Source organism: Centruroides vittatus, unplaced genomic scaffold (genome assembly GCF_030686945.1).
Source record: "Centruroides vittatus isolate TY-2023 unplaced genomic scaffold, ASM3068694v2 contig_1114, whole genome shotgun sequence".
Lineage (NCBI taxonomy): Eukaryota > Metazoa > Arthropoda > Arachnida > Scorpiones > Buthidae > Centruroides > Centruroides vittatus.
In genome coordinates this window covers 199,816-213,705 of record NW_027120716.1, presented here as the reverse complement: position 1 = coordinate 213,705, position 13,890 = coordinate 199,816, and the positions used below count along the sequence as shown (strand labels likewise).

Sequence of the window (13,890 nt, the reverse complement as noted above, 5' to 3'; positions counted from 1 at the left end):
ATTAAAAAGGGTTTTTTTAATGATTTAAACCATTTCTGTATATTTGAAACAAAATACCTTTGAAATTTAATCTATACACTGGTATAAAAGCAAGGTTGCATTTATGCAGATACATTACAAGAAATTTATCTTTCCTCAAAGAAACTGAAAAAAAAAAAAATTATATATATATATTTTATTGGAATTTATTTCTAAAATATTTGAAGTGATTTTTATTGATATAATTGAAAGAATTTGATCAGTAACTTGATACCAGATTAGTTCCGATAAAAAATAATTTGCTTTAACCACAAATTGTAGTAGGATCCAGTCTATTATTCCATTGCACTAATTATTATTTTACAACTATAGAAACAAATCATTTGTTAACATTTATATTTATTTTTAGAATAGGACAGTTATGATTTTGTACTCTACTCCTTAGTTTTATTAGTGAAAAAATTTAAACAAGGTCAAAAATAATAGTTTGAATAAAATTATGATAAGCATCTCAAATTCATGTTATTTTATATACTAACTAATTGGCCAAACTACAAGTTTACAAGTTTAAAAATGTAAGTTCCAGTTTATAAAAAAAAATTAAATATTTCATATTTTTATCAGATGAAGTGATTAAATATAAATTTAAGCATTTTGACAAACAAATGGTTCATAATATACAAATTTAAACTTTTCTCCAAGAAATTTTCTTCATTCTAAGGTCTTAATTCAATTTTTTTTTTTTTTTGATATTCTGATTTGTTGAATGATAAATATTTATTATAATAGAATATTGAAACATTCAAATAATGAAGAAATATAATTGTTTGCAGCAGTGGAACAACGTTAGATTTAATAAATTTTAGTGATTTATCAAGGTATCTAAATGGACAACCAAAGTGGCAGATACATACCTTTGATCTTTTGCCACATAGCTGTGGCAAATGTGTCGTAGCCACGTGCCTGACACTCTAAGGAACTAATTTGAATCGAGATTGGATTCTCAAACTCTCATGTCAAAATGATATATCCAAATGAACAATATATGAGCTTGGCTATGGTCCACAATAGGGCTTTACTAAAAGACCCTTTTAATGCCCACAGATTTGAAAAAAATATTTACTGATTATAAATTTTGGTGTATGTGACCAATCTAATGAAATCTTATATTTTCATCTGGCTTCATTACAAAAGAACTAAATAGCACACAAACAAGGAACAAAATGAATGTTTGAGATGAAGTTTGAAAAGATTTAAAGAAAGGTTAAGTTCATATTTTGTATTTTTAGTTATATAACATTAAATTACAATTAAAATATATTTTAGAATATACAGTTGAACTTAACTAAAATAGACTGTATTTAAAAAAGGTCAAGAAAATGCTAATCTCTTGACATATAAAAGCATATAAATCAAGAATTTGGATTTGTAGAATCTTAATCTTTAATGACAACTAAATGAGAAATATTTTAACAATTTATAAACACACAGTACAGCAAAGTAAAATCGAACTGTGTTAAAAAGCTTGCTTAAATATAGAAATTAAAAAATGGTATATAACTGACAAGGTATATGGTTCAAAATGTTGCCAGTCTCATTAATTACTAGTTATTGAGTTTTTACCTAGAGCAGTGATTCTCAAAGTGTGGGTCGCGACCCCCAAGGGGGTCGTGAAAAATATTTGGGGGGTCGCTGAAAAATTGATGCCAGATCAATTTTTTCAAATATTTTATAAATTTACTATGGATTCATGTTTAGAAATAATAGAAATAAAAAATATATAAAATAATTTTTACTTAAATAAATTGCACATATAAATAATAAAAATAATATAAATATTTAAATACGAGCCTAACCCCCTCCCACCGGGATGTTTTTCAAAGGACTCCTGAACACTTATTCTTCGGGGGTCCTTTGAAATTTTTTAGTGCATAAGGGGGGTCGTGGTCCAAAAAGTTTGAGAAACACTGACCTAGAGTATATCATGTTATAAAATGATAATTTATAAAGTTGGTTTTGTCAATATCAGAAATGACAAGCAAGCTGTTAGTACCAGTGTTTGAAGCAGAGCAATTGTCAAATAGAAAAAGCACCCTTTGTAATCTTGACTAGAATGTGAGAAACTTTTCTTGTGATGATAAAATTTTCTACAACTAGACAAAAAATTAGAATATTCACCTAACTGAAAGTTTAGTGTACATTTTCTCACGAACGACACAAAATACAAAACTTTTTCGACACTACATAAACAATGTCTGTGTATATTTATTATACCCTTTAATCAGACAAATTAACTCAAACATGTTTTTGTTACAAAAGGAAATGAAATGACAAAAAAATAGAACAACAGTTTGACCATGACAAAAAATTAGATTAGCTAACTGTGGGTTAAATATAGGAAATACAACAAAATCTTATTATTTTGTGGCGTCACTATTTGCCATAATCACTGCTTGCAATCTGTAGCAGATTAATGCTGATTAATCACATTTGTTTTTAGTGATGCAGTTCCAAAATGTATTGAATGCAAGTCACTAGTTCTTCTTTAGAAGTTGGGTATTGTTCATTATTTATTTATTTATTTATTTATTTATTTAAGCATTCTGGTACAAAGACCCTGATGCAGGGATAGAACAAAACAAAAGTATACATAATCTTATAAAATAACAAAACATATTTCAGATATATTCATCAATTGTAATAACATTAATAATTTATAAATTTTGCAATTATCATTTTAAACTAAATCCAAATCAGAAAATAAAACTTAAAGAACTACTTGGGAGAACTATCCGAAAGAAATTAGCAACCAACAGAGCTAAAACTTACCTAGAAAAAGAAAAAAACAGCAATTCAAACCAATTGTTCAAAAGAAAATCGGATAGTCTCCCAAGCAGTCCAAGCAGCCACAGATTAAATAGTAGGCAGACCACGCCCCAAAACGTAATTTACATAAATAAGCACAGCTTTCGCTTTAAGCCTAAAAAAACAATGAAAAAGAAATCGAAAATCAAATATACAATAAACATTATGAAATAAACAATTTAACCCTCTTTATGAAAATAAATACCTTAAAGAATAAATCAAAATCAGAAATAACTTTTTTAAACTGATTAAATGAAAAATTGGGAACCCCAAAAGTCTCCTCACGTAATTTTGACAAAAAAGAACAAACAGCAATAATATGAAACGCATCCAATGGTAAGTCCGCCACACCACATATGCAAATGTCCCTTCTGTAATTACATAAAAAACTTAATGAATTACATCTTATTTGCATTAATACGGCCATAACATTAGAAGAAAAATTACTATTATAAATAGAACAATCAAAAAAAGGTTTATTCAAACTCTTATATACCATGATTCAACTTCAAAATATAATTATCAAAATTATTTAACTTTAGTAAATAAACACTATTAAAATCTTGTAACAGATTATCAAAATCAATTCCGTTCCTTGAACAACTAGCCCACCAATACTTCGACAAAGGCAACTGAACATGTTTCACAACATAACGCAAACAAATCTTACTAAGGCGTTCTTCATTTAAACTCAACGTTCTAAAAATCCAATTAACAGATTTGTTCAGGATCAAACAAGACAAAGGAATCAATGAACATTCCATAGACACTAGATAACTAGGAGTACACCTTGGAAGCCCGTACATTCTCTTAACAAAAGTAGTTAATACCGTATCCAAACTCTCCGCCTGAAACCCCCACACCTCCGAAGCATAAAGGAGAGATGAGCCCACCACGGCATTAAATAACCTTAACCGATCCTTCAAATTACACAACTTAGCAGACTGACACATATGAATAACTTTGTCCATTTTTATCTCAGCATTAACTTGACAAGACCTCACATGAGTATTAAAATAACCATTACTTTTAAAAATTACACCTAAATACTTATATTGAGATACAACCGAAATTGGAACACCTCGAAACCACCATTTGTCAGCCTTAGAAGCCTTACCACCATTTCGAAAGACCACAATTTTTGATTTAGCAAGATTCAATTGTAAACTATTATCGCTTAAATAAATATCCAGAAGGTCAATCGACCTCTGAAATGACCTCGGAGAATCCGCCACAATTACCACATCATCCGCGTACGCTAATACTTTAACAGACACACCACTGACAACTATACCATCTCCGCCGGAATCATCAATACAATTTAATAAATCATTTTAAAATAAACTAAAAAGAATAGGGCTTAAGATACAACCCTGTTTAACACCCTTATCAGAAAAGAAAGGCTGAGAACAAAAATTCCTCCATTTAATCCTAACATTCGAACCACTATATAACTCTGCCAATAAAGATACAAACTTAAAGCTTAATCCAAACTTTAATAATTTCCTCCATAATAAATCCCTATCAACAGAATCAAATGCTGATGCTAAATCTATAAAAAAAGCATAAACCTTACGCCGTTTCCTACTTAATGTCTTAGAGATAACAGTATACAGAATAAAAATATTATCAACAGTAGAGTAACCTGCACGGAAACCAGCCTGACTCTCTGACAGAATATCTCCCATACTCAACCAACTTATTAACCTGTAATACAAAACTCTACAAAAAATCTTAGAAACGCAGCACAACAACGAAATACCTCTGTAATTAGTAAGCACAGACCTTGAGCCACCCATAGGCACCGGAACCAATAAAGAACTCTTCCATTCATCTGGAATAACATCAGTTCTCAAAACCTTATTAAAATTATCTAATAAACAGAGAAAAGCACTATCAATTTTCCAAAATTCAGTAGGAATACCATCTATTCCAGGAGCACCGCCAACAGTCGACTTACTTAAAACGACTCTAAGTTCCTCCTCCGAGATGTAAGAATCCAATATTTCGTTTGACCAAGTCACACAATCATTAAAAACCACTAAATCAACATCATATGGACTTTCAGAGCCATAAAGGGAGAAAAAATAACTAAACCAATCAAATAAACTAATATTAACCTTAGCATAATTTCCCCTTGCTTTACATAAATTCCAAAATAATCTATTATTTTTATAAAAATTTTTAACATTTTGTAACCTTTTACAAAATTCTTTCTTCTTTGCTAAACATAATTTTTTTACCAAACTTCGGTATAACACAAAAACTCTCCTCTGAGCCGGCAAACCATTTTTCTTGAACTCTAACCAAGCTCTATTTCTGGCTCTAACCATTAATCGACAATCCAAGTCAAACCAATCATTAATTCCAACCATAGTCTTTTTCCTTTGAGTCAATCCCTTCACTTTGGCAAAATCCAATATCACCTTACTTAGCTCCAACAAAGATAAATTGGGGGTCTGCTCCAAGCAACGCCACAAATCAGCGGACAACGACTCCAGCTGACCACTGTCCCAGAAAATCCTCTGGTAACAAGTACCAGAACCGCCCAAAGAATCTATGGCACGATCTTCCAAATAAAGTACTATCGGGCAGTGATCAGACCAAAAACAACTCTCTACTCTAAAACATTTAATACAGTTCCACACAGAAGGAGTAACTATTCCCAAATCAATTACTGAGGACCCTCGGTTGAAAACAAAAGTAAACTCTCCCGCTTCATCACCAGAAGCATGACCATTTAAAATTATTAGATCATTATCTGCACAATACTCAAGAACTTTCCATCCTCTCACATTCATATTTACATCTTTGGAGGCTCTACTTCTCTTATTAACAGCAATACCACTACTATCACATATATTTGTCGAAATCACATTATCGTTACCAGTCCGTGCATTAAAATCACCCAACCAAATCCAATTCGATTCGTCGACCTCAAACCTGGACAGTACATCAAAAATTTCTTGCCACCTTTGTTCCTGCATATAAACAAAACCAATATTAAACTCTCCTAATGGTAGCAGAATATTAATCAATACAATATACAAGGTTGTTCAATAAGTTTTGACGTTCAATAAGAGATGGCGCTATTAGGTTTGTCGTTTTATTACTCTAAAAATAGTACTACTTTTTTATAAACACCTGTGAAGTTTCATGTAGATCTGTCAACTCATTTCTATATTTGCAGCTGTTCAAAGTTGACGTGTCAGTGTATTTTTTTACAATGGAAAAAATTGAATATCGTGCAGTGATAAAATTCTTATTTTTGGAAGGTGTAGCACCAAAACAAATTTATGAACGATTGGTAAAAGTGTATAAGGACTCTTCACCTTCAATTAGAACAGTAGAAAGATGGGTTGCTGAATTTAAACGTGGCCGTACAAGTCTCGAAGACGATCCATGTGAAGGACGTCCAAAAAGTGCATCAACACCAGAAATCGTAGCAAAAATACAGCATATGGTTTTGGAAGATCGTCGATTAACTGAGAGAGATTTAGTAGAAGCCCTAGGGATCTCATTAGGCAGTGTGAGCAATATTTTGGCTGATGTTTTGGGTTACAGAAAGCTGTGTGCACAATGGGTGCCACATTCGCTAACTATGGAACAAAAACACATTCGAATGCAACTTTCTCAGCAACATTTGGAGCGTTTTAGAAAAAATAAAAAGGATTTTGTGCATCGTTTCATTACTATGGATGAGACTTGGGTCTACCATCATGATCCTGAATCAAAACAAGAGGCTAAGGAGTGGTGTGAACCCGGTACTTCGGCTCTGAAGCGAGTTAGGGTCCAGAAATCAGCCAAGAAGGTGTTAGCATCAGTTTTTTGGGATGCAAAAGGAATTTTGTTCGTGGATTATCTCCAAACTGGTAAAACAATAAACTCAAGACTATTATTGTAATCTTTTGGACCAGCTGGATGTAAAAATTCGTGAGAAAAGACCTGGTTTACAGAAGAAAAAAATCATTTTTCATCAAGATAACGCACCCTCTCATACAGCTCAAAAAACCATCGCGAAAATCAGTGAATTAAAATACGAATTGTTGCAACATCCTCCCTATTCGCCAGATTTAGCTCCCTCTGACTTCTGGCTGTTCTCACATCTCAAAAAATTCATGCGTGGGAAACGATTTTCATCGAACGAAGAGGTAATAGTAGCCGTGGAAGCGTATTTCGACAGTCTTCCAGATTCTCACTTCAGGGATGGAATCCATAAATTAGAAGATCACTGGAACAAGTGTATTGAAGTTCAGGGAAATTATATTGAATAATAAAATGTATTTCAAACCATAAAATTGTGTTTTTTTTATCGAACGACAAAACTTATTGAACAACCTGGTAACTATCCCTATAAATAATATTAAATTTCAAAGATGATTTAATACAAAGCAACCAACCAGCCATAGGTCTACCCCTACTGTAAGCCCTCAAAGAATCACCAACAATACAATGATATTCTCTTAATTCCTCCCAATAGCATCTGCTCCCACCCTTAATAAACCAAGTTTCCGATAAAAAGACCACATCATACTTCAATAAATAACTCCAAAAAGACCGCGGTTTATTACCAATCCCAGCACAATTCCACGCCATAATAGAAAACACAGAAGACATTACTGGTTGCTATGAGATCGGCACCACCTTAGCTGATACTTCATCGACTTTATACTGAACTCCATCTACCAGTAACTTATCATAACTTAACCGAACACTTCTTGCTCCTTTTTCCCTTTTTTTCTTCCCAAATACCCTTAGGTTGTATCTAATATCCCGCAAACGTTTAGAAAAATCATCATACACAGAAACATTAAGATTCCGATTCTCAAATACAGTCTTTTTAAACCTCAATTTATCACTAAAAGACCCAAATTGGCAGATCACTGGTCTGGGTTTATCTCCAACTCTCTTCCCAACCCGATACGCGTTTACAATATGCAGCGAAGATAAATTTAATGTATTAACCGCAAAAGAATTAACAGTGTCAAATATTTCCAAAGACGTCTCCTCTTTCCTCTCTTCCAATCCGTGGATAACAACATTGTTCATCCTTCTCTGATTATCCATAACATCCAGTTCTCTCTCAAAAAAAGAAAATTTTGTGAAAATTTTATCCATATCCAACGAATACCCAACACCAGTTACCTCCCCTCCAACCTTTGACTCAACCTCCCCCAACCTCATCTCGAAGTCAATCAACGCCTCATCTACATTCTGAAGCCACTCTGTCAGATGATCCAGTCTTCTGATAAATTCATCAACCTTACCGTTCAGCGAAACATGCAATCGCAATAAAAGCCTAACTCCCTCTGCCACATCAAAATTTGAGTCCTGTAATAAGTTCGCAATATCCTCTTCACCAGAAGAAGTCTCACCCCTAAACCTAGCTGTTGATCTTTCAGGAACGGTTGGAGAAAAGGTCTTCCTCTTCCGAGCTTGGGACATAATTATAAACTAGACTTACCTAGAAAAAGAAAAAAACAGCAATTCAAACCAATTGTTCAAAAGAAAATCGGATAGTCTCCCAAGCAGTCCAAGCAGCCACAGATTAAATAGTAGGCAGACCATGCCCCAAAACGTAATTTACATAAATAAGCACAGCTTTCGCTTTAAGCCTTAAAGAATAAATCAAAATCAGAAATAACTTTTTTAAACTGATTAAATGAAAAATTGGGAACCCCAAAAGTCTCCTCACGTAATTTTGACAAAAAAGAACAAACAGCAATAATATGAAATGCATCCAATGGTAAGTCCGCCACACCACATATGCAAATGTCCCTTCTAGAAAAAGAAAAAAACAGCAATTCAAACCAATTGTTCAAAAGAAAATCGGATAGTCTCCCCGGGTATTGTTCATTAAGTTGTTGTTTCATGATTCCCGACAAATTTTCAATGGGGTTTAACTCTGGGGAATTGCTTGGCCAATGCAGGATTGCAATCTATTGTTCTTGTAACCAACTTTGTGGTATGAGAGGATGCTCCATCTTGTTGATATAGAAATGTTTCCTCAACTAAATCCTCTGTTGATGGTATCATAAATGTGTCTAAGATGTCTTGATATGTCTGTACATTGGCACGTTCCCGAAGAATGTACAGTTGTCCTACACCGTTACACTCGTGGATCTCCAGGTCATGACAGACAATGCAAACTTCAAGGATCTCTTCACACAGTCTTTTTCAAAGGCCTCTTTGGTTGCTCTCTGTACACATGGGCCTCGGTCATCACAGGAGAGACAAAACAGGGATTTGTCATCGACGAGAACGTTGTTCCAGTCGTCTTCTCTCACGAGCCTCTCTCTGCACCATCTGACACCCACTTGTTGCTTTTTTGTTAGAGATGGCTTTGTTTTGGGAACACAGCAGTTGAAATGCAAGTTGTGCAACCTTTGGCATGTGGTTTGGCTTCTAACGTTCATTCCAATTGTTCTGCATTGTGCATGCAAGTTGTTTAACGCTTTTACAGTAGTTTCGCACATCAATCCTTCTCAAGTTTCTCTCATCTCTTGCAGTCGTTGGTCGTTTATGTCCACATTTCTAGCATGTGTTAGTTAAAATTTGAACAGGCTTTTGTTGTTTCAGTTACTCAAGACTATTGGCTGTGAGCACTTTACATAATTTGCAATTTCTTTTTGTGTTCTTCCTGCTCTGTGCAAGGCTAACATAGTATCTTTAGTTCTGTTACTGATGCTGCACTTATACTCCATGTTGTACTGTTATACTGTGCTGCTTAGCAATATGCAAATTTGCATCACAATTTAGTTATTTATGGCTGTTTTTCTGGTTAATTTTGCTAATATTTTAATATTTTGTCATGGTCAAACTGTTATTCTAGTTTTTTGTCATTTCATTTCCATTTGTAACAAAACATGTGGAGTTAATTTGTCTGATTAATGGGTATAATAAATATACATAGACATTGTTTATGTAATGACAAAAAAAGTTTTGTATTCTGTGTTGTTCACGAGAAAATGTACACTAAACTTTCAGTTAGGTGAGTATTCTAATTTTTTGTCTAGGAGTTGTATACACAAGTGTATTAAGCTTAATAATAGTAATCTATGTCTGGGAAATCTAAAAACAACCCTCCTATTGGCTATTATCTTTTTGTTTCCTGGTTGAAGATTGTTAAATGAAAACAATCATAGTGTTTTTAAGTTCTTACATTAAGTTCATTTGTTTTCTGATTGTGGTGAATTTAACACATTGACAGAAATGCATTATTGAGTTAATCTAAATATATAAAATTACTTGACCTGACTGACTGACTGACTGATTCATCATTCCCCAGAGCAAACCACTGAACATAGAGGTGAAATTTGGTACACAGGGTACGTCATGAAAACGCACACTAAGAAGGAATTTTTGGAAATTTCTCCGCAGGGGGAGAGGGAGAGGATTAAGGCTTAACCTGAAGAACAGCTTCTACTGTACTATTTTATATGTGATATTTGTTTTCAACAACGTTTAGTCTTCATTGAGTACTTAGGCATATTAAATTGATAACATTTCAGACATTGTTATGAATATTTTTATATATTTTGATTTTTTAACCAAATGTTTGAACTGTTTTAAATTCGAATTTGTTATTGCATATTGGTTCGATTATAGAACAATTGAAAATGTTCCAGAAAATTAATCAAATTGAAAAAAGTTTGTTTGATTCTCGGCAATTCTCATCATTCTCAGCGGTAGGTGTTATATAACAATTACTATGGTTGTTGAAATACTGAATATAAATGGTGTTTGCTTGCAAAATCCGCGTGGGCGAAGTCGCGGGTAACAGCTAGTTATGTATAAAACGACAATGTAAAATGGATATGTTTCCCATTGTAATTTATATGAAGAGTAGATAGAAATAAAAACAAACATTTGTTCACAATTACAGATTGAAATAATTTCTAAGTTTGCTTTCATCGTTCTGTTAAATTTTGATTTCTACAAATTTGACAAAATATTTTCTCTTCACTGGAAAAACAGCAAACATAACTTTCAAATAACATGTAAAATCAGCTTAAGTAGACAAAACCATAACAATTTAAACATAACCAAACTTTGCACTCCCAAATTAAAAGATAAAACTTGTTGTCATTTTCTCTCATTTCTATTTTGTTTATAAGGTGATCAGAGTTGACTTTTCATCAATAAATTTTTGCCATGCCTCAACATTAGAAGTGCATACCAAGAATTTGACAAACATATAGTTTAATTCTGTATATAATACCTTTCTTGCATTTATCAAAAGTAAATAATATTTTACTCAAAAAATGCACTAATTGTTACATATTCTGCATTCACCTTTCCATGTAAGAAGTGTCATTTTATCATCTTGTCCGACACATTTACATGCTTAGCATCAATCAGGGGCTGATGCTAAGCTTTGATATGCTTCACAAGACATACATCTGTTCAAGGATGTGTTTAAGGGGTGACATACCTTCAAATTATGAACCTGATTAAATGAACTTTTAATAAGATTTCAAAGATATAAGAAAAAGATTTAGAAAGAAAATTAATATCCTAATGCTAGTTTGACTTGTTTTTGTATTCTGGAATTCAAATTAAATTGATAACTATTTTTATAAATACTATTTATAATATTCTCTCTAGCTTTGGTTTTAATATGTGAGTGTCTGCCATAAAAATTTTAAATTTTATCTTGAATCAATTGTATGAAGTATATTTAAAACATTTAGGGAGCTTGGAATATATCATGGTGTTGTAATCAAAATCATCATGATGACAAGTACTGTACATTAAGCAGTAATTTTCTCTGTCTTAGCATTATGAAGCATTGACAATACTGTAAGTGATTCACACATTTAACAAGAATTTCTGGGAAGAATTCAAAATTAAATAAAACAAGACCCATTTCATATAATTATTTTCATCTAATAATATATGCTAACAAGATATTAATGAAATTATTTTATTGTAGTAGAATTTATATTATGAATTATTATTCAAATACTTAAAGTTCCACTAGAATATCACCAATAACTTAATTTTAGTCCATTTAATGCTACTAATAAATGTTAGTTATGTTAAATACACATTTTTATTTCTGAGTTTTTTAATCAATTTAGATATATTTTTAAAAATTGATGTGTGTGTTACATATATACACACACACACTTTTGCTGCTGATTGACATGATTTTAAATTGTTATATCATCCCAATATACAATAATGTGATTTTGCATCATTCAGATGCTGGAAGTTTTTAGTAAATTATGCAAACATTTTCTGAATGTCATTTATTACTACCTGGTAGGGCAAGAAACATTTTAGAGATTTTATTGCATGGTTTCTTACTTTTCCAAAACACAGAATGGTTTTTTATCATGTTGTCCTCTGTTATGTGTTGGTGACTCAATTTTGCATCAACACAATTCCATAAAGATTGCAGAAATGAAAACATTTTTTAATTTGTGTATAACAGTGACATACTTTATGAAAATAAATAAATAAATTGGTATATTCAGTGCAACTTTTTTCAATGACAGCAGCAAAAGTGTTAACTGAAAAATAAATATAATTAACAAAGCATGCAGAAAAAATCATTTTTTTTTTATTTTAAGATACTAGTCTACATGTGGCAAAAAGATTTGTGCTTTTTATATTTCACAGAATTATTTAAAAAAAGCAAAATAATTCTCTACTGCAAATTATTATGATGTTTTAAAACAGTAAAATTAATAATGAACACAACTGAATTATATATTTAATCTAAACCATAATTTCTAAGTACCTAAACAAGTACATGAACTATCTGGCAATATAAATTGATTTGAGTACTTTGTCTTATTCATGTTTATGTTTCTTACAATTTCAACCAAAATGCAAAGCTTTTTTCTTATTTCATCTTTCCACAAATATTGAAAGACAAAATATTAACTGCAAATTATTGACTAGATCACTTTAATAAAATATAAGTACTTCATTGGTATTTGTAAGTTACCCATATAAAACTAGTTCATGTTACAATATTAAATATTTCTATATGAATTTGGGTTAATGTTTTTGATTTCTAATAATTAAAATTACCTAATATGAAATTTTTTGGACAACATTTTATAAATTTTAAGTTCAAACAAACAGTAATTTACATATCTATTTCATTAATCTTATTTATATAATTAATCTTAGAATTTAATATTAACAGTTAAAATTTTTTGTTTGCAAGATTTTTACTCTATATGAAAACTGAAGTTTTCAACTAAATATTTTGTTACATATAAATGCTATATTCTTATTTCCATATCAATAAATTTCTATAATAACAATGATTTTTAGACTAGAAATTCTAATGGCACAGTTTCATTTCATTCAAGAAATTAGGCAGTTTCACAATCTAATGATTTAGTTTTTAATGATGTTTAATGATCAAGAATTCTCAAATTTCCAGAAACTATCTTGTTTTCTAGTATTGCACCTGGAGGGATGTCAATTCTATCTCCATGATTGGCAATAATAATAACAGTACCCTATAAAAAGGAAAAAAATATATATATTACATTCATTATTAAATTTTAAACTTAGTATAATTATTAATATAAAATTGTGCAGTAGACTGTAGGTTCTCTCTAAAATACTGCATTTAAATGAATTTTTAAATTTTCTAACACCCAATAAAAATAAAACTATATTGTTACAAGTTCTTTTACACTCCTCAAAAGTGAAATTGCATGTAGCCATGTGCAAATTGCAGGACTGGTAGAAGTGATTGAGAAATACAAATGATTAAAAAAAAACAAACAAAGATATGCAACAGACACCTGTTTAATTTGGTAATGAATATGGCCCATGGGCAGCTTTAGACTGCTATAAGGCAAGGAATACTATCAATGATGCACTTAATGATTACCTGAAGCATCCCTTGACAAGCTGCGTTCACTGCACAGGTCATCTACAGTATGTGGTGGTGGTCCCTGGTGCACCTCTCATCAGATGAGGTTCCATAGGTGTTCAATGGGAAAGAGATCCAGCTGGCCAGGAAAGGATATGAATTCCATTCAGGTTGGTGAGAGTTTGCCATGCAATGTGCAG

The 13,890-nt window shown here is 31.8% G+C and overlaps 2 protein-coding genes across 3 annotated transcripts in view; both read right to left on the bottom strand.

The window, feature by feature from the left end:
• Positions 1 to 2,901: 2,901 nt before the first annotated feature.
• On the bottom strand, positions 2,902 to 5,831 carry LOC136977757 (uncharacterized). Its single transcript, XM_067273309.1, has 3 exons — positions 5,044 to 5,831; positions 3,050 to 3,215; positions 2,902 to 2,959 (listed from the first exon to the last, which is right to left on the bottom strand). Exons 1-3 carry the CDS (start codon positions 5,829 to 5,831, stop codon positions 2,954 to 2,956), a joined length of 960 nt encoding a protein of 319 aa, XP_067129410.1. The 3' UTR covers positions 2,902 to 2,953.
• Positions 5,832 to 12,394: 6,563 nt separating this feature from the next.
• LOC136977511 (UTP--glucose-1-phosphate uridylyltransferase-like) overlaps positions 12,395 to 13,890 on the bottom strand; it is a 73,787-nt gene continuing 72,291 nt past the window's right edge. For both annotated transcript variants that reach the window (XM_067273010.1, XM_067273002.1), the window contains exon 15: positions 12,395 to 13,328. In XM_067273010.1, coding sequence (XP_067129111.1) covers positions 13,221 to 13,328 — 108 coding nt within the window. In that variant the 3' untranslated portion in view covers positions 12,395 to 13,220. The remainder of the gene's footprint in view (positions 13,329 to 13,890) is intronic.

What these genes read in the sequence shown, in the direction of transcription:
- LOC136977757 (XM_067273309.1), bottom strand. Translation starts at nt 5,831, where the DNA reads ATGCAGGAACAAAGGTGGCAAGAAATTTTTGATGTACTGTCCAGGTTT. An exon ending in AAGAAAGAATTTTGTAAAAG is followed by an intron (nt 3,216 to 5,043) that starts GTTACAAAATGT and finishes ATGTAATTACAG; the next exon opens with AAGGGACATTTGCATATGTG.